We start from the raw sequence: 25,588 nt of genomic DNA, 5'->3' as shown, positions 1-25,588 counted from the left end.
GACATGAACCTTGTCATCGATAGAACACTCGATTTCCCAAGATCACTACATCTTGTGCTGAAATCCCAACCTGTCTGTTTCCCTTCTGGTTTGTGGCAGCTGTTTATTCCCCCACTAAGAGCCTTGGCTGCAGCGTTGTAATGTTGAGCCAAAAGAACAGGAAAATAAATCACGATCCCTGGGATCAATTTAGTGAGAGCAATCAGCTGCAGTTATTGTTTTGGCTTATTGGTTAAAAAGACAAAACCCTCATAGTTCAGAACGAAGACTGTAAAAAGCAGTAGGTTACCGGTGCCAGTTTGAGCTGAAGGAATCTCACCATCTTGGCTATGGAGAAGTGGTATTCATTGGTGTTTCATAAATTAAATAATGTAGTCTTGTTGATTTTACATATCTGAAACTCCTTACGAATCAATTTCCCCCTAGGGATGAATTAAGAAATTATCCATCTTACTGCTTTCTTCACTTTTGAGACAAAGTTCCTTGAGTTTCTGAGTTCTGAAAAGATCAAATCAATGTGTATGCCTTTCTCCTGTAGCTGAACTCGTTTGAGCAGCTGTGCATCAACTACACCAACGAGAAGCTGCAGCAGCTGTTCAACCACACCATGTTCGTCCTGGAGCAGGAGGAGTACCAGAGGGAGGGCATCGAGTGGAGCTTCATCGACTTCGGCCTGGACCTGCAGCCCTGCATCGACCTCATCGAGAGGCCGGTCAGTATCCGTTTAGTGAGTGTGTGTGTGTGTGTGTCCTGTGTTGTTGTGCTGTTGTCGATACTTGGGTCATGTTCAATGAGCAGCTAACGTTTTGAAACAGAGTGAATCAGTAAGGAACAAAGTTAACTAAAACAATTAGTTTTCTGTTTTTCCCCGGTGTCCTATTGAACATGGCCCTGTGTGCTGTCATCCTGCAGGCGAACCCTCCTGGTGTGCTGGCTCTGTTGGATGAGGAGTGCTGGTTCCCCAAGGCCACAGACAAGACGTTCATCGACAAGCTGGTCCAGGAGCAGGGCACCCACTCCAAGTTCCAGAAGCCCAGACAGCTGAAGGACAAGGCTGACTTCTGCATCATCCACTACGCTGGCAAGGTACGGACCGGTGAGATTACACATAGGTGGTGGAGGATAGTTTAAGGGATAGTTTACATTTTTTTGTAACCCAAAGATTGGTGTAAAAATCCAGAGAACTATCGAGAGTCAAAGATTAAACATGTACAATACACTGGGATGGATTATAGACAGATTATTTTCCTCTGAGGCAGTTTTTGGGGCTATTTTTATGTATCCACTTACAAATGACTTTGGATTACGTCATCTGCACTACTTGTAGACCCCAGAGCCTTTGGCTTGTAGTATTCTTGGAGGAACTCCAGGTCCTTTCAAGCTGCAGAACTTACTTCTAGACCTTCCAGATCTTCTGATTTCTCAGAGGTTTTCCCCTGTAGTGGTCTTGGAGACACACCAGGTCCTTTTGGAAAGCCACTGTTATAATGTGTCCTGAGGCATTGTCTGTTCCATCACTAGCCCCTATCCTGTTCCCATCAACCTCTGGCTGCTGTATCGCTCTTGACGCACAACTTCTCCTCTGTGGTATTCAAATTCCGCAGGAGTATAGTCCTGGTTTTATGTATCAGATATGTGGGAGAAGGTTTGGCTAGTAGCTCTAGCGTCCAGTCAGTGTTGCGCAATTAGAGACCCGGGCCCCTTTCAGTACAGGCAGTCCTGCGGTACACCGTAACCACATCTGTTCAATATTATGCAGACATCGTCTTTAAACACACTTTCCTGGAATGATTTGGAGTCTTATGTCATCTCTAGTGAAATGAATTTGGAACCTCAACAGTCATTTTGTTTGTACATCACCACTCTCCGACAGTTCAATTCAATAAACTTTATTCATCCCGGAAGGGCAATTATTGCTAATATCTCTCACGGCCTGGATGGTTCTGACCTTCTCCCCACTCCCCAGGTGGACTACAAGGCAGATGAGTGGCTGATGAAGAACATGGACCCCCTGAATGACAACGTGGCCTCGCTGCTCAACCAGTCCACTGACAAGTTTGTGGCCGAGCTCTGGAGAGACGGTAAGTTACGTCCCCGGTCCCTGTCCTGTCCACATGGTTAACAGAGAAGGAATGTGTTAGCACTGGCTTGATGATTAACAGTTATTATTACTTAGATTGGTTAATTCATCATAATTCAGGCCTATTTGTTTTAGGGATTTAGGGACAATGTTTGCTGCTTATTTAGCTAACATGATACTAATAGTAGTCAGTCTGACTTCAGCCTTCTAACCTCTGTTTGTGTTTTCACCTTTTTCTGTTTTCATTTTCTCTTCTTTCAGGTGTTTTTATCCCCCTGTCTCTCTGTATCGTAGAGATACAGAACAATGTCACTTGTCTTGATGACCCTCCAGGTGAATGGATGACGTTTTATGTTATGACATGCTGATGTAGATCCATGGCTTAGCAGCGCAGCATGGTGTTGTCCATAGAGATGGATGATGTTTTATGTTATGACACGCTGATGTAGATCCATGGCTAACCAGCGCAGCATGGTGTTGTCCATAGAGATGGATGATGTTTTATGTTATGACACGCTGATGTAGATCCATGGCTTAGCAGCGCAGCATGGTGTTGTCCATAGAGATGGATGATGTTTTATGTTATGACACGCTGATGTAGATCCATGGCTTAGCAGCGCAGCATGGTGTTGTCCATAGAGATGGATGACGTTTTATGTTATGACACGCTGATGTAGATCCATGGCTTAGCAGCGCAGCATGGTGTTGTCCATAGAGATGGATGACGTTTTATGTTATGACACGCTGATGTAGATCCATGGCTTAGCAGCGCAGCATGGTGTTGTCCATAGAGATGGATGACGTTTTATGTTATGACACGCTGATGTAGATCCATGGCTTAGCAGCGCAGCATGGTGTTGTCCATAGAGATGGATGACGTTTTATGTTATGACATGCTGATGTAGATCCATGGTTTAGCAGCGCAGCATGGTGTTGTCCATAGAGATAGATAACGTTTTATGTTATGACACGCTGATGTAGATCCATGGCTTAGCAGCACAGCATGGTGTTGTCCATAGAGATGGATGACGTTTTATGTTATGACATGCTGATGTAGATCCATGGCTTAGCAGCGCAGCATGGTGTTGTCCATAGAGATGGATGACGTTTTATGTTATGACACGCTAATGTAGATCCATGGCTTAGCAGCGCAGCATGGTGTTGTCCATAGAGATGGATGACGTTTTATGTTATGACATGCTGATGTAGATCCATGGCTTAGCAGCGCAGCATGGTGTTGTCCATAGAGATGGATGACGTTTTATGTTATGACACGCTAATGTAGATCCATGGCTTAGCAGCGCAGCATGGTGTTGTCCATAGAGATGGATGACGTTTTATGTTATGACATGCTGATGTAGATCCATGGCTTAGCAGCGCAGCATGGTGAAGCCTACCTCCATACAGAGGCTCCCGTCGCTTCTAGGCTGCATGTCATTGTTGGTCGATGCCTAAGTCTCGGTACTAGTATAGTAGTCATTAGGCTAATGGATGGCAATACCTTTCAGTAATGCTCTTCTCCTGCTAGCATAAGATACTGCCTACTTAGACTGAATTGATCTGAAAAGCCTGTATTATTGTTTTGTTCAATTCAAATTATTTAATGATTACACCATGAAGAAAATACAACAAAACAATAATATGGGCTTTTCAGACCAATTTAGTCCACTTCCCGGAGAGTAGTTATGGTATAGGTACCTAATCATTTGGTCACAGGACCTATTTTGTATTAGAACCAATACTGAAGTGTCTGCCAATTTACTACTTGAGAATACGGGAGACCTAATGTCTTATACAGACTGGTGTCACGCTTCATATATCCTTGTTGTTGACAACACACACAACCGGAATTATTCACAGATGTCTTCCTATTTCCACACAATCTGTCACGGTTCCCTGCCCCAATAGGGCATAAACCAAACATTCTCCTTATTGCTACTGCTTATACACACAAATATATATTTGAATATCTTTTTGCTTTTCTAACCGTGAATGAGGCTCTCCTCCAGAACTTATAGGCAACCTTCTATCTCCATCCACGTTTCTCCTTTGTCCTTCCCCATGGACTACTTCTCTACAACCTGCCATTCTAGTACTCAAGCATGACACTTTATCCATACACACACACACTCTACGGCTTCACGGCCATTGCGGCTGGGGCTTTCGTCCCACTTACGGATCTCGCAGGGGAACACCCCCACTAGAGACCTATCCTAAACAGAACTTACCTTACACTGCAGTGTCACCCACGGAACTTGCAGAGAACTAGCTCCACTCGGAACCTATTCTTACGGAACCTACCCGTAACCCTATATTTCTATGGATCTTGCAGAGGAACACCCCCACTTGGGACCTATACATACGGAACCTACCCTCCCCCAATATTTTACGACTGGTCGTAACACGATGGGACTACTGAATAAACTTAGGCTTTCTAGGTCCGTGTCCTATAATTCGTTCAGCCTATGACTCTCATCTCCCCAAGATGTCAGAATGAGTGGTAACAGGTGTAGGAACTGTGCCTGCCTTGTTTTTGGTGCCGGCTCCTGTTTCACTGATTCGGACTCTTTAGTTTGACTGTAAATCGTGGTGAATCCTGCCGACAACGCCAACTGTTAGGTTCTGAACTAGCAGAGTAAAAACTCACGGACAACTAGAAAAAGCTCAAGCCAAGTTTATTCACCCACTGGGTCATACAGCTGCAAAGACAAAGACATGTTTACACAAGCACATATATTTATACCCTCCTACTAGGAGGAGTCAACTCCTTGCACATCTAGACAGCCAATACACCTATGTTGCTAGTCAGTAACTTAATTGGTTCCTCTCACTGGTGTCGTCATGGCCTTGCCTGATGCTGGAACCTTCGTGGGCGTGGAAGTATGTGTGTGTGGGATAGGACTGTTCCTTCTCACTTCATCTGACCTGACCTCGGGCTTGAATTCCTTGCTCCTCCCTAACCCACGACTAACCTACCTTATCAGTGACTGAAACCAGACCGTTGCCCTTTGCCTCCCTCCTTAGGAGCCATGAGATTGAACAATAACATGTTTGACAGAATGTCAACTTTCTGCACTCCCTCAGTCAGTAACTTTCCATAAACCTAGTTCCTATCCACCCTCCATTGACCCCAACATATACATTCCTTGTACATGTACAGTAATCAAGAAGTTCTGGTAACATGAAGAAGTATATTTCAAGCTAGAATCCAACAATAGTGACAGAATCACACATTACTTCCCAGTTTTTTTTGTATCCTCGGCTATAGAAGGTTGTAGCATAGAGACAAACCAAAGATATCCCATATGCATCGGCGTCACATCTTTCCCCTGCATTTTACAACTTGTTTCTAGCACAAACATTGCGTTATTGATCACTTTATATAATCAGTTTAAAAATATATATATACATTATATATATATATATATATATATATATATATATATATATATATATATATATATATATATATATATATTAAGCTAACAAGGGGCAGGCCTATGCCATTTTCTTTCACAAAATCCACACTACCCTTGCATACCACCTCAATTCGCGTCCTGATTTTAAGTTCACACACCAAGCCCTCCACTGACACTGAGATATTTAAGGAGTGTAATGGTGTCTGAAGGACTTAGCTGACAAAGTCTATGGAAGGTAGACTATAATTTCATCTGTCAGGCCTACCTCTTATTTCTTGAATAGGAAGAAATTGTCTCCAACACAAAACCCTCTTGTTGTTAGTAGCCTGAAGTCAAATTAAAATGAAGATCGTTTAAATGAATTAGGACTTGAACTAGCCTTCCAGCACCCATGCGCTGTCCATCTCCGCGGCTGCCGCTTCATCGTAATGTAAGCTATGTAAATTACTTGAATATGGCTTATTGTGAGGTCAGTAACTCTGATAAATAGCTTCATTATGGGCAACGAAACATTGTTTTTTATTAAAATCAATTATAGCAGTAGCAAGCTTACCTCCGGTCCTCCTTCTCGTCTTCACGCTCTTCCTCTCAAACTGAACAGGACATCAGTAGGGCTAGTCCACGCACACAAACATAGCATTTTTTGGACGAAAATGGTTAGGCTGAACAAAAGATTTTAGGCCTACATCAACAAGAGCAGGGCAGGCCAGCCTGTCAATTGCAGTGTGTAATTACAACCCTCCCTCGCTCTCTCTCACTCTCTCTACCGCACCTACTGTCTCGACCTCTGAATGCTCGGCTATGAAAAGGAAGCTGACATTTACACCTGAGGTGCTGACCTGTTGCACCTTCTGTAACCACTATGATTATTATCTGACCCTGCTGGTCATCTATGAACATTTGAACATCTTGAAGAACAATCTGGCCTTAATGGCAATGTACTCTTATAATCTCCACCCGGCACAGCCAGAAGAGGACTGGCCTACTCCTCAGAGCCTTTCTAGGGGATTTTCCTAGCCACCGTGCTTCTACATCGGCATTGCTTGCTGTTTAGAGTTTTAGGCTGGGTTTCTGTATAGGCACTTTGTGACATCTGCTGATGTAAAAAGGGCTTTATAAATCAATTTGATTGATTGGTTGAGAGTGTAGCCTGGTTGTACACCATCCCAGCAGCGCAAAAACATGAGAAGGAAGTACATTTTATGAGAAATATAATGTTGCTCTGTGCTTTTCCAAGCATACTCTTCATATAGCCTAGGCTTATAGCATATAGTATAGTATATGGATCATTTTATTGAGACCACAGTAGTGGCACCTGATATTGTGCACCAAGCAGAGAATCAGGGAGGCGGGGCAGCATCGGGCACACATCCAGATATAATAAGCAACTAATTCTCAAACACTGAACAATACACTTTTAGAAAAAAGGGTTCTCCGGCTGTCCCCGTAGAATAAACCTTTTTGGTTCCAGGTAGAACCCTTTTTGGTTCCAGGTAGAACTATTTTGGGTTCCTTGTAGAACCCTCTGTATAAAGGGTTCTACATTGAACTCAAAAGGGTTCTGCCTGGAACCAAAAAGGTTTCTTCAAAGGGTTCTCCCATGGGGACAGCCAAAGACTTAGGTTCTAGATATGAACTTTTTTCTATGAGTGTATGACATTGAATCTATTCCGAATGACATGACCCTCCCCTGGACCAAATAAAAAACTACTGAACCCTCCCCCTGACTGAAATTGAAAAAGCATGACCCTCCCCCATTTTCCTCCGGGGAACAATAGTGTACATTTCGACCGCTTCCTTACAGTATGGTGGAAAGGTTAAGAGCACTGGTTATTCAGTATTTCGAACCAAAGCCTATTCTCCTTTCTGGAATCTGTATTTTTATTAAGGGTTGTATTCCCTTTCCAAGGCATATATTTAAGCGTAAAGGGAATTAAAGAATTGAGGCTTGACTGAGGAAAGATTAATGGCATTCATTTCCCCCTTTTATTTTTTCAAAGTAGCAGAGAATTGGAACCACATGTAGTATTTGGCATTTCTCTTGGCCCGATTCTACAGTACTACAGACGTTGATACACAGCAGGTGTGACAGTGGTACAATATCTACAGACTGAATGCAAAACGTCTGGAACTTTGTAGGACATTCCTGGAGTTTTGTTTGCCTGAAAACATAGGAGCCAAATAACACAGTTGGAGGTTTGATTTTGATGAATTACCTGTATGGACTCTTGGATAAACAATGGTTAATTCATCAGCATGCCTCGTATCAAAACTGTTTTATGCAACGTGTTGTAAATATGACGCTTGTCAACACACCAGCCCAGCAATAATGACACACCAAAATAAAACAAGACATGTTGTGAAGCTGAAGTTACGGATATGATGTGGCCCTGTGTGACTTACTGTCAGATTATGCTAATATGATGCAAAAAGCCAACGTGTACGAAAGGTCCCAGGCTGTGAAATGTCAATGTCAATGCCTTTGGTTTCATACCAAAGAATAGGCCTTTCATTTGTGGTTATCCTAAAAGGGTGTCACTCTGAATGACTGCTGAAAGGAGTAGTGTGAGAACATAGTGCTCAAGAAGACTAGCAACCATCCCTCCCCTCATCAGCTGTACCGAGCCTGAAGAACGTTTACGAATACAGACCCTGGAACCAAGCATGTATACTGTATAGCAGTGGTTCCCATCTCCAGTCCTCCAGTACCCCCAACAGCACACGTCGTTGTCGTAGCCCCGGATAAAAATGCCTGATTCAACTCATCGAGGGCTTGATGATTACTTGACGTGTTGAATCAGTTGTGCTTGTCCGGGGCTACAGTTTTAGGTGATCCTCTAGCCCTGTCCTTGCCCCGTCCCCACCAGTCCACAGAGGCTGCCAGTCATACCTAGTGGTCCTCATCTATCCACACCCGCAGCTGACACACATTGCTGCTGGCTGCTGCTACTCCCGGCATCCTGTGTCTGTCTGTCTGTCTGTCTGTCTGTCTGTCTGTCTGCCTGTCTGCCTGTCTGCCTGTCTGTCTGTGATTTAGCTCCCAACACCTCTCTCCAAGTCCCCCCCCCATTCTAACCCTTTTCCTTCCCTCTCTCGCCAGTGGACCGCATCGTGGGCTTGGACCAGGTAGCGGGCATGGCGGAGACGACGTTCGGAGCCACCTACAAGACCAAGAAGGGCATGTTCCGCACGGTGGGCCAGCTCTACAAGGAGTCCCTCACCAAGCTCATGGCCACCTTGAGGAACACCAACCCCAACTTTGTCCGCTGTATTATCCCCAACCACGAGAAGAAGGTGAGTAGTATATCCTGTCATACTTTACATGTCAGTCTAACTATACCAGGCCATCTGTTCTATACTATAGCCAACAGGGGTGAGACTTGAATTGATCTCTTAATTTCAGGGTTTTCTCTGAGTATATGTTGCTAGACCTTATGTAGGTTAATAGGTAATAGTCTTTGCTTGTACACCTGTACCAGATTTGTGCATTATTTATTTATAACACTTCACTTCATCACTGTCAGGCTGGTAAGCTGGAGCCCCACCTGGTTCTGGACCAGCTGAGGTGTAATGGAGTTCTGGAGGGGATCCGTATCTGCAGACAAGGCTTCCCCAACCGCATCGTCTTCCAGGAGTTCAGACAGAGGTAACCACGGAAACAGGACACATAACTATTGTGCTTGTGTTCTTTGTCTTCACTGTGAGCCGACTAGACTGCCCTCACTTACAGTGATCTCTGGGTATATGCCCGTGTGTTAACTCCTAATACTTCTCTATTTATCCCAGGTACGAGATCCTGACCCCTAATGCCATCCCCAAGGGCTTCATGGACGGGAAACAGGCCTGCGAAAGGATGGTAAAGGGCGTCCAGTGTTATCTATTAACGAACACATTGAGCAAAAGTTTTGAAACTTATGAAAATATGAGTTGTGTCATTGCACCACCCTGTTTAAAATGACACAATTAACAAACAAAAAATATCTGATTTGCATGCTGACTTTTCTCATTTACTCGTATTCTCCTGTGTATTGTAACAGATCCGAGCGTTGGAACTGGACCCCAACCTGTTCCGTATCGGCCAGAGTAAGATCTTCTTCAGGACCGGAGTCCTGGCCCACCTGGAGGAGGAGAGAGACCTGAAGATCACTGACATCATCATCTACTTCCAGTCTGTCTGCCGCGGCTACCTGGCACGCAAGTGAGTCATTAGGGTTAATGATGGATTCAGAACTTAATTCATATTTATATAGCCAGACCTTCCAGACTTCAAATCACTTTACATAGTAAGTACCATGACTCAGCAGCCCCGCTGTCTGTCCCCTATCACTCAGTCAAGTAGGTTTAAATGTCCACCTCATTACTGAGGCATGTTCATGCCCTTTGATTTCAATGCAACTCACAAAAACGACCGCATAAGTACAGATAAGTTATGATGTTGCTAAAACGGTATAAAGTCAAAATGACACTGTGTGCGTTATGGTTTGGGATACAGCTGTGGCCAAGTTAAGTAGTGAAAGTAAAGCTGTATGGGATATCAGTCTCTTAATTATGCATCTCCTCAGGGCGTTTGCTAAGAAGCAGCAGCAGCTGAGTGCTCTGAAGGTCCTCCAGAGGAACTGTGCTGCCTACCTCAAGCTGCGCCACTGGCAGTGGTGGAGACTCTTCACCAAGGTGAGTGGGGGTTTTACTGATGGAGCGTGCCGTGAGACCACATCTACACCCTCTGTTAACAGGATGCATATGACCATTTCTCTACACCTTATCCTATTCCCTTCTTCCATTCCTCCCTCCCCTGACCTTGATGGGACCCTCCTCCTGTTTCCCTTCCAGGTGAAACCTCTGCTCCAGGTGACCCGGCAGGAGGAGGAGATGCAGGCCAAAGACGAGGAGCTGGTCAAGGTGAAGGAGAGACAGAGCAAGGTGGAGGCAGAGCTGGTGGATATGGAGAGGAAACACCAACAGGTGAGTTACTACCTGGAGCTCTACCTGAACCCAATGCCATGGTTCCATACCTCAGTCTAGCTATTCTTCTGAAATATGCACTGCTGGAGAGAAAACAACATAACACAACTTGCTCCAGCCGTTGTGAATGTTGTTGGCTTCCATAGTTCATGCTGTGTAGTAGATGTCCAGCCACTAGGTTTGAAGGTTGAGTAGTATACTCCAAAGGGGTTCTGCTGTTGTCCCCATAGATAACCATTTTTGGTTCCAAGTAGAACTATTCTGGGTTCCTTGTAGAACCCTCTGTGGATAGGGTTCTACATGGACTTCAAAAGGGCTCTACCTGGAACCAAAAGGGGTTCTTCAAAGGGTTCTCCTATGGGGACAACCAAAGATCCCTTTTCGGTTCTAGATAGCACCTTTTTTATAGGCTTGGGAAGGTTTGACCTTTCAACATTGTAATCGAATAACATCTAGAAAAGAAGCGTAGGTAAACTTTGCTCTCTATCCTCTGTGTCCCCCACAGCTCCTAGAGGAGAAGAACATCCTTGCAGAGCAGTTGCAGGCGGAGACTGAGCTGTTTGCCGAGGCGGAGGAGATGAGGGCCCGCCTGGCCGCTAAGAAGCAGGAGCTGGAGGAAATCCTCCACGACCTGGAGTCCAGAGTGGAGGAGGAGGAGGAGAGGAACCAGAGCATACAGAACGAGAAGAAGAAGATGCAGACCCACATCCAGGTCAGAGAGAGAGACCCATATATGAACATATGGATGCAGCATGGACACCTGCGCTCACACACACACACACACACACACACACACACACCATCAGTTCATGAGTTAATGTTGGTTTAGATGGAATTCATTCAAACTAAAACAATTGATAACTTCAGCATTGCAGTACATATCCTTGTGCTTAAGATACTGAGTGTCTCTGTTGGTTGAACATATGTATGTCCATTGTCTATCCATAGGATCTAGAGGAGCAGTTAGATGAGGAGGAGGCAGCCAGGCAGAAGCTGCAGCTGGAGAAGGTGACGGCCGAGGCCAAGATCAAGAAGATGGAGGAGGACATTCTACTGCTGGAGGACCAGAACTCCAAGTTCCTCAAGGTCAGAGAAGAATGCACACTTAAGCCTGATTTACACCTTCTGCTTCCAAACCGTCCGCTAGGTCCTCTCGAACGAAACCAGAAGACGTAATATTGAATGTCCCCTCCCATCACTGAACGCGGAACACTGTGCGGACGGTAGCGGGCATTTGATTGAAGCAGAAGGCATAAATGAGGTATTAGACCTGTATAGAACCCTGAAGGGTACAGGGAATAGTAGAGATTTTTAAGATGATCTTAATCTGATACAAATGATTTATTACAAGATGCCATGAAGGAGAAGCTAAAGAACCACATGAGGCTCTGGAGCCACACATTGCAGACCCCTGTTGTAGAAAACTGTAGAGAGGTTTAACATCTCTCCTCTCCTCTCTCCACCCAACAGGAGAAGAAGCTGCTAGACGACCGTGTCGCCGAGATTACCTCCCAGCTGACGGAGGAGGAGGACAAGGCCAAGAACCTGGGCAAGGTCAAGAACAAGCAGGAGGTGATGATGGTCGACCTGGAAGGTAAAGGCTTCACGTGGCTCTTCCTCAATTGGTCTCCTCAAATTCCTTGCTCTCTTTCTTCCTCGCTCTCTTTCTCTAGCTTCATTGGAGGAGAAGGTCCAAGGTCCTTCCCATCAGGCATTCTTCTCCAAAGCGTTTTGATGATGCAAGGAATCGAGGAAAGTTGTAGAACTTACTGTAACTCCCTCAACATGGCAGATGTTCAACTGCATATAATAACATTAAAATGAGACTACAGACTAGATAAGATGAAGACTTCTCTGGTAATGTGATTCTGCGTATGCATAGGAATTCCATTTTAGTTCGGACACCACAATGACTTAATGGCTTACCAAGCTGAAGAATCTGGTTACTTCTGCTTAAGTGGAATGTTGGAGTGGATACTTTTGAGTGCTGGGCCTACATCTATTTTCATCGTTTGGTTGACCCCGCTGCCCTTCCACCTTGTGTGTGTGTGTGTGTGTGTGTGTGCGTGCGTGCGTGTGTGTCATCAGAGCGCCTGAAGAAGGAGGAGAAGACTCGTCAGGAGCTGGAGAAGGACAAGCGCAAGCTAGACGCTGAGACCACGGACCTCCAGGACCAGATAGCTGAGCTGCAGGCCCAGATAGAGGAGCTCAAGATCCAGCTGGCCAAAAAGGAGGAGGAGCTACAGGCCGCTCTGTCCAGGTGAGATACTCGCCTCCAGCCCCAAAATGGATTCTCAATAACGTTCATAGGTTGTGTTCAGTTTGCACCATACAAGAGAAAATGTTTTGAAACGGTAAAATCGAATGAAATGGAGGATGCACTATGTGAAAGCTACCTGGATCAATAAGCTTTGCCCACCATGCAGGCCGGTACCGCGCAACCTGGCAACCTGCCCGACCACTACTGTGGTCCAGTAAACCATACCGGCTAGATCTGCACCCACACATATACTCCCACTTTCATCGCCTGTCCCCATAGCAACAGTCCACTCTACAGGGCCCAAGCAGTTGAGACCCGGCGGGCACACACGCATTATATAATACCACAGTTTACTATAGAATACTACAGTACTTACTATAGAATTCTGTAGTATACAGTAGAATACTATACTACACATTGTAGAATCCCTCAATCGTGTGTGGTACTTAGTATAGAATTGTGTTTTATACTGTAGAATACTATACTACACACTGTAGTATACCTCAATCATGTATAGTACTTACTATAGAATGTTGTAGTATACTATAGTAAATACTACAGTATGCTACAGACCACAAAAACACTACAGTAATGAATATAGTATATACACAGATTAGCAGGTGTTGTAGCAGGTGCAGCGAAATGCTTACGTTACTAGTTTCAACAGTGCAGTAGATTGTAAATACTACAGTACACTACAGTAAAGTCCGCAAAAACACTACAGTGAATACAATATTATTTAACCACAGTATACTACAGTATTTCTTCATGTGGGCAAATACCCTCATGTTGGCTTTGAACTGAATATGTAAAAGCAGCCACACAGTCCAGCTGCTTAGTTGTTCAGTGGCATCGGTTCACTCTAAACTTAACTAATGCCTTCCTTAGTGCAGTGCGTGCTGCTATGCTGGCTATCAGCCTCACTAGAGACATAGCACACACGCACACTCCGAGGCAGATTGATAGAGATTGATGATATGCCCCATCCAAGTCTCTCACTGCATTTCCCAACGGAAAGGAAAAGGAATCTCAGCTTGGGCATGGCAGCCATGACGGATCGTCTCACACCTCAGAGGGAATTTGGTCACGGAATCTGTTTGTACTTCACAGACGCTTATTTTTAATAGCTTCTGAACAGGACTGCCGGACTCAAGGAAAACATTACCAGGTTTGGCTTGAAAAAGACCTGTCTCTTGGAAGAAGGAGAAAGAGTGCATCCAAGTATTACCTCGATTGTTCATTTAACATTCTTTGTAATCCGAAGCCAATTCAGATCTATATTTAGTGGAAAATATTAATGAGCAACACATTTGGTGTCACGTTCAATTAAGTCCCTTTTGATTAGGGAAACTGAGACCACATACTAATGAGCTCCTCCTCTGGCTGCAACAGAGGTCATTGGCATGAAGTTGAAGTCCAATCATTCAGGTGGTGACTGTAGCGAATTCAGATGTAGACAGTGGCAAATTCAGGTTTAGATAGTGGCGAATTCAGGTGTAGACAGTGGCCAATTCAGGTGTAGACAGTGGTGAATTCAGGTGTAGACTGTAGGCCAATGGAAAACAGTCTCCCCTAAATGACCTTCTGAAATCATCACTTGGTCATAGGCTAGTTGATTAAACCGTTACTTAGGCTACAGTATTCCAGTTGGAATTTTATGACTGTTTATAATTGTAGGGCTTTTGAATTACCAGTCTGGACAGTTGCTATTTAACTATAATGTCTCATTAGTACCTATATTATTATTCATGGCTTCATCAGTGTAATACCTAATTGGACATGGAGTCATTATTTGGTCCTGGCAAAGGCACAGGCCTCTTCAGAAGCTCTTAACGCAGGAATGTCTAAGGAATGCAGGCAGGGCTCAGGAGTCAAATGAAAGTTTATTGGTTGCGTACACAGATTAGCAGGTGTTATAGCAGGTGCAGTGAAATGCTAATGTTACTGGCTCCAACAGTGTAGTAGAATGTCTCTCAAACACAATACACAAACACAAATAATGGAAATTCAAATCAAGAAATGACAGAACGAGTCCAATTAACAATCCAGGGGTAGATAAAGTGGGGCAAAAAAGTATTTAGTCAGCCACCAATTGTGCAAGTTCTCCCCTTAAAAAGATGAGAGAGGCCTGTAATTGTCATCATAGGTACACTTCAACTATGACAGACAAAAGGAGAAAAAAAATCCAGAAAATCACATTGTAGGATTTTTTTATGAATTTATTTGCAAATTATGGTGGAAAATAAGTATTTGGTCAATAACAAAAGTTTATCTCAATACTTTGTTATATACCCTTTGTTGGCAATGACAGAGGTCAAACGTTTTCTGTAAGTTTTCACAAGGTTTTCACACACTGTTGCTGGTATTTTGGCCCATTCCTCCATGCAGATCTCCTCTAGAGCAGTGATGTTTTGGGGTTGTTGCTGGGCAACACGGACTTTCAACTCCCTCCAAAGATTTTCTATGGGGTTGAGATCTGGAGACTGGTTAGGCCACTCTAGGACCTTGAAATGCTTCTTACGAAGCCACTCCTTCGTTGCCCGGGCGGTGTGTTTGGGATCATTGTCATGCTGAAAGACCCAGCCACGTTTCATCTTCAGTGCCCTTGCTGATGGAAGGAGGTTTTCACTCAAAATCTCACGGTACATGGCTCCATTCATTCTTTCCTTTACACGGATCAGTCGTCCTGGTCCCTTTGCAGAAAAACAGCCCCAAAGCATGATGTTTCCACCCCCATGCTTCACAGTAGGTATTGTGTTCTTTGGATGCAACTCAGCATTCTTTGTCCTCCAAACACTACGAGTTGAGTAGTATTTTGGTTTCATCTGACCATATGACATTCTCCCAATCTTCTTCTGGATCATCCAAATACTCTCTAGCAAACTTCAGACGGGCCTGGACATGTACTGGCTTAAGCAGGGGGACACGTCTGGCACTGCAGGATTTGAGTCCCTGGCGGCGTAGTGTGTTACTGATGGTAGGCTTTGTTACTTTGGTCCCAGCTCTCTGCAGGTCATTCACTAGGTCCCCCGGTGTGGGGGGAGCCTAGTTCTTGTGATCAAGTTCTTGTGATCATTTTGACCCCACGGGGTGAGATCTTGCGTGGAGCCCCAGATCGAGGGAGATTATCAGTGGTCTTGTATGTCTTCCATTTCCTAATAATTGCTCCCACAGTTGATTTCTTCAAACCAAGCTGCTTACCTATTGCAGATTCAGTCTTCCCAGCCTGGGTCGCTCCTACCAGGTGGCGTACCAGGCGTACCAGGTGGCGTGGCGAGAATCCGTCTCCTCACCACGTGCTCTCACCACTGGTGTCCCCCAGGGCTCTGTTCTAGGCCCTCTCCTATTCTCGCTATACACCAAGTCACTTGGCTCTGTCATAACCTCACATGGTCTCTCCTATCATTGCTATGCAGACGACACACAATTAATCTTCTCCTTTCCCCCTTCTGACGACCAGGTGGCGAATCGCATCTCTGCATGTCTGGCAGACATATCAGTGTGGATGACGGATCATCACCTCAAGCTGAACCTCGGCAAGACGGAGCTGCTCTTCCTCCCGGGGAAGGACTGCCCGTTCCATGATCTCGCCATCACGGTTGACAACTCCATTGTGTCCTCGTCCCAGAGCGCTAAGAACCTTGGCGTGATCCTGGACAACACCCTGTCGTTCTCAAATAACATCAAGGCGGTGGCCCGTTCCTGTAGGTTCATGCTCTACAACATCCGCAGAGTACGACCCTGCCTCACACAGGAAGCGGCGCAGGTCCTAATCCAGGCACTTGTCATCTCCCGTCTGGATTACTGCAACTCGCTGTTGGCTGGGCTCCCTGCCTGTGCCATTAAACCCCTACAACTCATCCAGAACGCCGCAGCCCGTCTGGTGTTCAACCTTCCCAAGTTCTCTCACGTCACCCCGCTCCTCCGCTCTCTCCACTGGCTTCCAGTTGAAGCTCGCATCCGCTACAAGACCATGGTGCTTGCCTACGGAGCTGTGAGGGGAACGGCACCTCAGTACCTCCAGGCTCTGATCAGGCCCTACACCCAAACAAGGGCACTGCGTTCATCCACCTCTGGCCTGCTCGCCTCCCTACCACTGAGGAAGTACAGTTCCCGCTCAGCCCAGTCAAAACTGTTCGCTGCTCTGGCCCCCCAATGGTGGAACAAACTCCCTCACGACGCCAGGACAGCGGAGTCAATCACCACCTTCCGGAGACACCTGAAACCCCACCTCTTTAAGGAATACCTAGGATAGGATAAAGTAATCCTTCTCCCCCCCCCCCCTTAAAAGACCTAGATGCACTATTGTAAAGTGGCTGTTCCACTGGATGTCATAAGGTGAAAGCACCAATTTGTAAGTCGCTCTGGATAAGAGCGTCTGCTAAATGACTTAAATGTAAATGTAAATGTGCAGGTCTACAATTTTGTTTCTGGTGTCCTTTGACAGCTCTTTGGTCTTGGCCATAGTGGAGTTTGGAGTGTGACTGTTTGAGGTTGTGGTCAGGTGTATTTTATACTGATAACAAGTTCAAACAGGTGCCATTAATACAGGTAACGAGTGGAGGACAGAGGAGCCTCTTAAAGAAGTTACAGGTCTGTGAGAGCCAGAAATCTTGCTTGTTTGTAGGTGACCAAATACTTATTTTCCACCATCATTTGCAAATAAATTCATTAAAAATCCTACAATGTGATTTTCTGGATTTTTTTTCTCATTTTATCTGTCATAGTTGAAGTGTACCTATGATGAAAATTACAGGCCTCTCTCATCTTTTTAAGTGGGAGAACTTGCACAATTGGTGGCTGACTAAATACTTTTTTGCCCCACTGTATATTAGAGTGAGTATGTGTCAGAATCCATAATAATAATAATAATAATAATAATAGTAGTTTAACCTCTTAAGTCGACCCTCTACTTTTTTGAACATTCTGTTAAATATCGCGCAACATTTCAGCGCCCTGCTACTCATGCCAGGAATATAGTATATGCATTTGCTTAGTCTGTGTGGATAGAAAACACTCAGACGTTTAAAAAACTGGTTAAATCACTGCTGTGGCTTTACCAGAACGGCATTTACATCGAAAAGCACAGGAAAAACTGATCACTGAAAATGGGAAAATATATCCATGCGCCACTTGAACCCATTGATAAAGGTGAACCACAATTAATTGACTGAGGTTGCAGTACCTACAGCTTCCACACGGTGTCTAGAGTCTTGTCATTTCCCTTCGAGTTTTTTCTTGGTCAAACACATGCAGGACACCGTATCTCCTCCGGTCTAGGACCGGATATTTTCTTTGAGTTTCTAGCCGGACATTTTTCCAGACGGACAGCTAATGATCTTTACATCGCCTCCTGATGAATTTTATCGCTTATTAACGTTTACTAATACCTAAAGTTGCATTACAAACGTATTTCGAAGTGTTTTGTGAAAGTTTATCGTCGACTTTTTGAATTTTAAAAATGACGTTACGTTTTGAAACGATGTTTTTTCGTTTATCACACAGTCTACATATAACGATATCTAGGCTTTATATGGACCGATTTAATCGAAATAAAGACCCAAATAGTGTTTATGGGACATCTAGGAGTGCCAACAAAGAAGATGGTGAAAGGTAATGAATGTTTTCTATTTTATTGTGCGGTTTGTGTAACGCCGAAATGCTAATTATTTTGTTTACGTCCCCTGTGGGTCTTTTGGGGTGTTGCATGCTATCAGATAATAGCTTCTCATGCTTTCGCCGAAAAGCATTTAAAAAATCTGACTTGTTGCCTGGATTCACAACGAGTGTAGCTTTAATTCGATACCCTGCATGTGTATTTTAATGAACTTTTGAGTTTTAACTAATACTATTAGCATTTAGCGTAGCGCATTTGCATTTCCAGAGCTCTAGTTGGGACGCAAGCGTCCCGAGTAGAAGCAACAGGTTAATCTAGCCTGACTGCCAGCAACAACACATATTCAATCTCATTATGGCCCCGCTCGCAATGGCATTTCTACTGACAGAGAAAGGCACAGACAGACACGGTCAAGAAACTCACTGCTCGGACACACACACACACGGCAGGCTGACTAACACACACAGGTCCTCATGAGCTCACTCGCTGGAAGGTCGATCACACTGCCACCCTGTGTTCACAGGGATTTTGTCACCACGCTGCAGTCTCACTTGCTAGGGCCTGTATGATTTTGAAATGATCAGCATTTTGGGAGATTTAGAGAATGTGCAGTGATTTCATGTAGCAGTTTTACGTACCATGGTTTTACCCAAAATGATCCTAACATTTGGACATCTCTGGTACTATAGAAGCACTGCTCAGATGAACGCCCCACCTCATGATTTCTCACCTCTTCATTTAAATGGAATGTATCCTGGCATTAGCTAGCTAATCTAACGATTTCTATGTTGTTGTTTGGAATTGATTTTGGAATTGATTGGTTTGTTGTGTGTGTGTGTGTACCAGGGGTGATGAAGAGGCGGCCCAGAAGAACAACGCTCTGAAAGCTGTGCGGGAGCTGCAGGCCCAGCTGTCAGAGCTGCAGGAGGACCTGGAGTCAGAGAAGGTGTCCAGGAACAAGGCAGAGAAAGTCAAGAGGGACCTCAGTGAGGAGCTGGAGGCTCTGAAGACTGAGCTGGAGGACACTCTGGATACCACCGCTGCCCAGCAGGAGCTCAGGTACTGGGACACTGCTTGTCAGATGTACTGCTCTCTGCTGCGCTGATACACTTATATGTTTACTGTAGTCCCAATATGTTTATTCGGTGCTTTTAGAAAAGGATAAAGAGCCGATGTAGGGTCGCACTGAAAGAGTGGCACTGTCATATTTTGGCAAAGTACCTGCGTGTGTATCCGCATGAGGGCTATGGAGAGACACAGCACCTCAGGGAGGTGTAAGGTTTAAGGGTCTACCTTCCTTCCTAACCCCTCTCTCCTCTCCTTTCTCTCCTCTCAGGACCAAGCGAGAGCAGGAGGTGGCTGAGCTGAAGAAGGCCATCGACGAGGAGACCAAGAACCACGAGTCTCAGGTCCTGGAGATGAGACAGAGACACTCCACCGCCCTGGAGGAGCTGTCTGAGAATTTGGAGCAGGCCAAGAGGGTGGGTCTATAATCAGAGACAATGCACCTGTCAATCATCTAGTAACATATCATTACATGCTTAGCAGGCCTAGAGGCTAGGTCCACCATCAGACATGACACCTGCCAACCATAACGTCGTTATACAATAGTAACACATGTTTAGCAGGTCAAGAGGGTGGATCTCCTCCAACGATGTATATAAACCCTGGATTGCTGATGATATGTATTGGCCATTGAGAGGCTTTGAAGCCACCGGTCGGCCATATTGACACTCCCCAGTAGGAGAAGTCCTCCATAGGAATGAATGGAATTCTACAGTATTTAAATGAAATGTTTCAAGGACATAATGACATGTATTTAAGTAAGTTGTCATGGGACAGTAGCATTAGTAATCTCTAAAAAGTATAGTGTTTTTATATTTGATTTTCGTTTAAAAAAATATATATATTTATCTCACAATAAAATGTAAACGTATGCATTAAGGTGTTTCTAATAGAATACACGTGGCAAAAACGAATGTAGACATTTAATAAATGCATTTCTCTCGCTTCCAAACTATTTTTTTAAACTCCCAAGATGGAGGCACGGTGGCTTCAACACAGCACCCCCTATCAGTCATCTAATGTATATATAAATCATTGTTCGCCACCCGAGAAAATAGACCTGTCAACATAACGTCATCTCATACAGTAGTAACACTACACTATCACTTCTTTGCTAAGCAAGCCAAGAGGACAGGCCTACCCAACATACCCTCTGTAAAATTCTCTCATCTCCCCGATGTATACCACAACCCCTCTCCCCCCTCTTTCCGCTGCAGTTCAAGTCCAACCTGGAGAAGAACAAGTGTACCCTGGAGAGTGACAACAAGGAGCTGGTGAGCGAGGTGAAGGGGCTTCAGCAGGCCAAGACAGAGTCAGAACACAAGAGGAAGAAGATGGAGGCTCAGCTGCAGGAGTTCATGGCCCGAGCCACCGAGGGAGAGAGGGCTAAATTAGAACTGGCCGACCGCACACACAAACTGCAGGTTAGAGGGCAAGTCAACGGACCACGCTGTCTGTCGTTGTCACTATGTGTTGAAGTCCATTGGTTTCTCAAAATGGGAGTGAATATGCTTTCATGTGACTATGAAGAGATATTTATAGACCTTTGTCTGTAGACGGAGCTGGACACTGTCTCCGCCCTGCTGGAGGACGCTGAGAAGAAGGGAATCAAGCTGGCCAAGGATTCAGCCGGCCTGGAGAGTGCGTTACAGGACACACAGGTGAGCAGAGACTCCTTATACGTCATTACATGCTCTAATAGTTTAAATGGAAGTTGGAGGTATTCTAATGTGCTATGGAAGCAAATGTCCTTTGATGACGCTTCATTATTGGAGACACATGTAGCTAATGCCAATCGGCTGTATAAACAGCATATCACTGTCTCCATCCAACGAGTCTCATTGTAAGTGATGTTTCACTACCGTTGGGTCTTTGCGTCTTTTGTGTGTGTGCGTGCGTGCGTGTAGGAGCTGCTCCAGGAGGAGACTCGTCAGAAGCTGAACCTAAGCTCTCGTATCCGTCAGCTGGAGGAAGACAAGACCACCCTGCAGGAGCAGCAGGAGGAGGACGAGGAGGCCCGCAGGAACCTGGAGAAACAACTGGCCACGCTGCAGGCTCAGGTATGGACCCCACTGTTATTCTTAATGTTTCACTGCCAATAGGACAGGGTTTTCCAGCTGTGAACACCCACCATTTACTACAGGTTGTGGTAGCTAGATTCCTTACTCGCGAAATAGGTATTGGGTATAAGTTGAATACAGTGTTGGGGAGAAGTAAACTACATGTAGTTCTACTAGTAATCTAACTACATTTTGCAGTAGCTTGGTGGTAGTTGAACTAAATTCAAATCTAGGTAGTGTTGTCAGTAGTTAGGCAATACATTTTTTTATTTTTCAGCATCAGACCTGCCTAATTCTCTCTTTTTGTTTAATAGACTAAATAACACATTCTGTTAACATATGACCCCAAAGTGATCTATTCTTGCTATTTGTAGTGTACGACATATCAGATTTACATATCATTTTTCATGAAGTAGTTTGGATGTAGTTGTCATGGAAGTTACCACCAGGGACACCTGAAGTCAATTTTAAATGAATCATTCTTTATTAAATGGATAGGTTGACTGGATAGGTCACAGTCAAACTAAAGTACCGGTCTGAAGTGAGCTCTGTCGGGGCAGTCCCGTTAGATCTCTTATATACAGCTTACACAGACAAGTTATATTTGCATGATTTAGCTTATTCATTATTCATTATGAATTCATCATTAACGTTTAGTTCATGCATGTGACAGACCAGTACCTCATGAGGCTTCTTCTCTCCAAGCTGAGACCTTGAAACTGAGATATCCCTTTCCGTTCTCAAAATAATGTTCTGGGCGTACTGCCAAATTGCAGATACTGGTAGTGAGGGTTCCTCCCGGGCACGATCAGTCACTTGCATGAACCCAGTCTAATTGTTATTAGAAAAGCACAAATATAACATGTTCCTTCACACATTGAGATACTTTTTTAAAGTCACTTTAGTTAAGTAAACTGATATTTTTCTTAAGGGTAGCTTTAGTGTAGTTGAACTTATTTCACTGTGAAGTAATTGCTATCTTGGTAAAAATACATTTTCATAGTAGCTTCCCCAACACTAAGATGATGTAATGTGGTTTTTCAAAAAAAGACTACTGTCATTTTCTGTATATCAAATGCTCATTCACAAAGCTGTGAACATTATTTCCTCATGTAAGAACCACAGAAAAAACAACAACCTGAAAACCGTTGTCTTCTCTACCTAGCTGTTTGAGTCGAGGAAGAAGCTGGATGAGGACTTGGGGACCCTGGAGTCTCTGGAGGAGGTGAAGAGGAAGCTGCAGAAGGACATGGAGCTGACCAGCCAGCGGCTGGAGGAGAAAGCCTCCGCCTTCGACAAGATGGAGAAGACCAAGACCCGCCTGCAGCAGGAGCTGGACGACCTCATGGTGGACCTGGACCACCAGAGGACCATCGTCTCCAACCTGGAGAAGAAGCAGAAGAAGTTCGACCAGGTATCGTATCATCTCCATTTGTCTTTATCCTTTCCTCTAACTTATTCCTTTTCTCCCTCCTCTCACATTTGCTTATCTCCTTCCCCCCTCCGCAAAATAAAAGTAGACCTGCCATTAATGAAGGAATGGCTGTTTTTGTGATTTCTTGATTCCAATGATTGCCTTCGTTAACATAACTTACCAGTAAGACATTGCTTGCCATCCTTCTTCATCACTATCTTCTCCCTCTACATTAGCTCCTGGCTGAAGAGAAGACCATCTCTGCCCGCTATGCTGAGGAGCGTGACAAGGCCGAGGCTGAGGCCAGGGAGAAGGAGACCAAGGCTCTGTCTATGGCCCGGGCTCTGGATGAGGCCCTGGAAGCCAAGGAGGAGTTTGAGAGGCTCAACAAGCAGCTGAGGACTGAGATGGAGGACCTGATGAGCTCGAAGGACGACGTGGGCAAGAGCGTACGTAGTTTAAACCCCCCGTACAGAAGCTGAAGGTTCTCAAATACCTTATACAACCCAGTCCTAAGCTTTGACTTGGCTAGGCTCATTCAATGAGGATTGATAGAACCAAAATGTACAGGTTTTGGTATGTTTCTTCCAATATGGCCACCAATCCACACACCACAGAATGAGTGAGAATCCCTGTGTTACAGGAGCTGGTGGTGTTTCCTAAACGTTGTTGGAGACCTTACACACATGAAGCCTTCTGTAAATTACTTAATTTTGAAAGAACGCTGTCCACCCACCATAGAATGTTGCTTTGAGTGAAAGTTTGTTTGACTAATTATATGGGATGGCTTCCTTATGACAGTTTTCGACCCAGAAAAGAGATGTTGCTGCTAACAGTCTCTCCACGTCCCCCTGTGTGTAGGTCCATGAGCTGGAGAAGTCGAAGCGCACCCTGGAGCAGCAGGTGGAGGAGATGAGGACCCAGCTGGAGGAGCTGGAGGACGAGCTGCAGGCCACGGAGGACAGCAAGCTGCGTCTGGAGGTCAACATGCAGGCCATGAAGGCCCAGTTCGACAGGGACCTGCAGGCCAGAGACGAACAGAACGAGGAGAAGAAGAGGACGCTGGTCAAACAGGTACAGAGACGAGCAGAGAGGACCCTGTTTAGGGAGTAACATTCAGACCTCTAATAGAAACTCGGGTGATTTAGCCTGGCCAACAGTTCGGAAGAAAATAATCACCATATTATTATATGGTCAAAAACTTTAACTTATGGACTCGTTGTGTACTTCCCATCCATCTTCACCCTAACCGTTATTGCATCCGAGCAAGCTAGAACCCAAACTAGGTTTCATCACTTACTTGGTGTTTTCATCCCTCTCTGTAATATCTTGTTGTCTGACCCCTGACCCCTTCCCCAGGTTCGTGAGATGGAGGCAGAGCTGGAGGATGAGAGGAAGCAGAGAGCCCTGGCCGTGGCAGCTAAGAAGAAGCTGGAGATGGACCTCAAGGACCTGGAGGGGCAAATAGAAGCATCCAACAAGGCCAGAGATGAAGCCATCAAACAGCTCAGAAAACTACAGGTGAGACTTCATACAGGATTTGTGTTTGCTTGTTCATTCTCAAGTTGTGCTGATCTATTATGTAGATTTATAAATATTAAATCTTCCAACCAGGAATTATGGGAATATTGGGAAAGTTAGCAGAATTTTGCATTCCTACAATGTCAATATATTTTGCCTGATTAATTAGGAACTCCTAGTTGTCTGATCTCTGATAATCAGCAATATTATTTCTTACACCTGTATCCTTTTATCATTAAAATGGACTGGTAGCCTCTGCAGGTATGGTATCTGTGCCTGTCTGTCCACTGTGTAGTCAGCTTTAATGTATCCTAGATTAGAATATGTCCAGGACTACCAACGTCTGTATTTAGATGACATCCCTGATGCTGTAAACTCTAGTTGTCCAAGTTGGTCTCATTTGTAGCTTCCCCGCTGGCCTTACACTATTATATTCAGTACAGGGGGTCGGTTCCATTTCAATTCGGGAAGAAAAACTGAATTTGTAACATTTTCACGTAGGCTGCATTTTATACAGGCAGCCCAATTATGGGCAACAGATTAATCTGATTGGTTAAAAGACCAATTAGTGGCAAACAATATCAGAATTGGGCTGCCTGTGTAAATGCTGCCATAGAGGAGTATTGAATAAAATCTCATTTGAAATGGAGTTGACCCCTAACTAACCCTGTAGAGTTGCCCCAGAACGTTGGTCTCACTCTTTGCCTCGCTGCTGCCCCCTGCAGGCCCAGATGAAGGACTACCAGAGGGAGCTGGAGGAGGCCAGAGCATCCCGTGATGAGATCTTTGCACAGTCTAAAGAGAACGAGAAGAAACTAAAGGGCCTGGAAGCTGAGATCCTACAGCTGCAGGAGGACCTGGCGGCTTCAGAGAGGGCCCGTAGACACGCTGAGCAGGAGAGAGACGAGCTGGCCGACGAGATCTCAAATAGCGCCTCTGGAAAGTGAGTCGCTACATTTAGCTGATTAATGATCAAATTCAAGCATGATATTTTCCAGATTTAATGGTACAACATGCAGAAATCGCTGGTTGCTACAATTGTAACAGGTCACCTAATTTCAGGTTCTGTGACAAAACAAACAGCGTATCGTGTGTAGAGAATCATTGTACCATCTAAACCGCTATGAAATATATTTTCAATAACCCAAAATCTTGTATTTTCAGATGTTTGAAGCTGGTGTACAAAACTG

At 44.8% G+C, this 25,588-nt stretch overlaps 1 protein-coding gene across 2 annotated transcripts in view; it reads left to right on the top strand.

Annotated features, from left to right (window-relative positions):
• Positions 1 to 25,588, top strand: part of LOC115142441 (myosin-10-like) — a 97,435-nt gene that overhangs the window by 63,157 nt on the left and 8,690 nt on the right. The window contains exons 13-35 of one of the 2 annotated variants that reach the window (XM_065001513.1): positions 539 to 712; positions 913 to 1,086; positions 1,967 to 2,081; positions 8,600 to 8,793; positions 9,024 to 9,145; positions 9,286 to 9,355; positions 9,537 to 9,697; positions 10,062 to 10,170; positions 10,330 to 10,461; positions 10,967 to 11,173; positions 11,410 to 11,547; positions 11,932 to 12,055; positions 12,550 to 12,721; positions 19,185 to 19,397; positions 19,675 to 19,819; positions 20,621 to 20,827; positions 20,960 to 21,064; positions 21,311 to 21,463; positions 22,629 to 22,877; positions 23,114 to 23,326; positions 23,739 to 23,951; positions 24,237 to 24,398; positions 25,124 to 25,341. In XM_065001513.1, coding sequence (XP_064857585.1) covers positions 539 to 712; positions 913 to 1,086; positions 1,967 to 2,081; positions 8,600 to 8,793; positions 9,024 to 9,145; positions 9,286 to 9,355; positions 9,537 to 9,697; positions 10,062 to 10,170; positions 10,330 to 10,461; positions 10,967 to 11,173; positions 11,410 to 11,547; positions 11,932 to 12,055; positions 12,550 to 12,721; positions 19,185 to 19,397; positions 19,675 to 19,819; positions 20,621 to 20,827; positions 20,960 to 21,064; positions 21,311 to 21,463; positions 22,629 to 22,877; positions 23,114 to 23,326; positions 23,739 to 23,951; positions 24,237 to 24,398; positions 25,124 to 25,341 — 3,770 coding nt within the window. Of the gene's footprint in view, positions 1 to 538; positions 728 to 912; positions 1,087 to 1,966; positions 2,082 to 8,599; positions 8,794 to 9,023; positions 9,146 to 9,285; positions 9,356 to 9,536; positions 9,698 to 10,061; positions 10,171 to 10,329; positions 10,462 to 10,966; positions 11,174 to 11,409; positions 11,548 to 11,931; positions 12,056 to 12,549; positions 12,722 to 19,184; positions 19,398 to 19,674; positions 19,820 to 20,620; positions 20,828 to 20,959; positions 21,065 to 21,310; positions 21,464 to 22,628; positions 22,878 to 23,113; positions 23,327 to 23,738; positions 23,952 to 24,236; positions 24,399 to 25,123; positions 25,342 to 25,588 lie in introns of both variants that reach the window. The other variant, XM_065001512.1, reaches the window with a different exon arrangement.

This window comes from Oncorhynchus nerka, linkage group LG15 (assembly GCF_034236695.1).
Source record: "Oncorhynchus nerka isolate Pitt River linkage group LG15, Oner_Uvic_2.0, whole genome shotgun sequence".
Classification (NCBI taxonomy): Eukaryota; Metazoa; Chordata; class Actinopteri; order Salmoniformes; family Salmonidae; genus Oncorhynchus; species Oncorhynchus nerka.
Note: the sequence above shows the minus strand (reverse complement) of the source record. Positions and strands in the feature narration are given on the sequence as shown.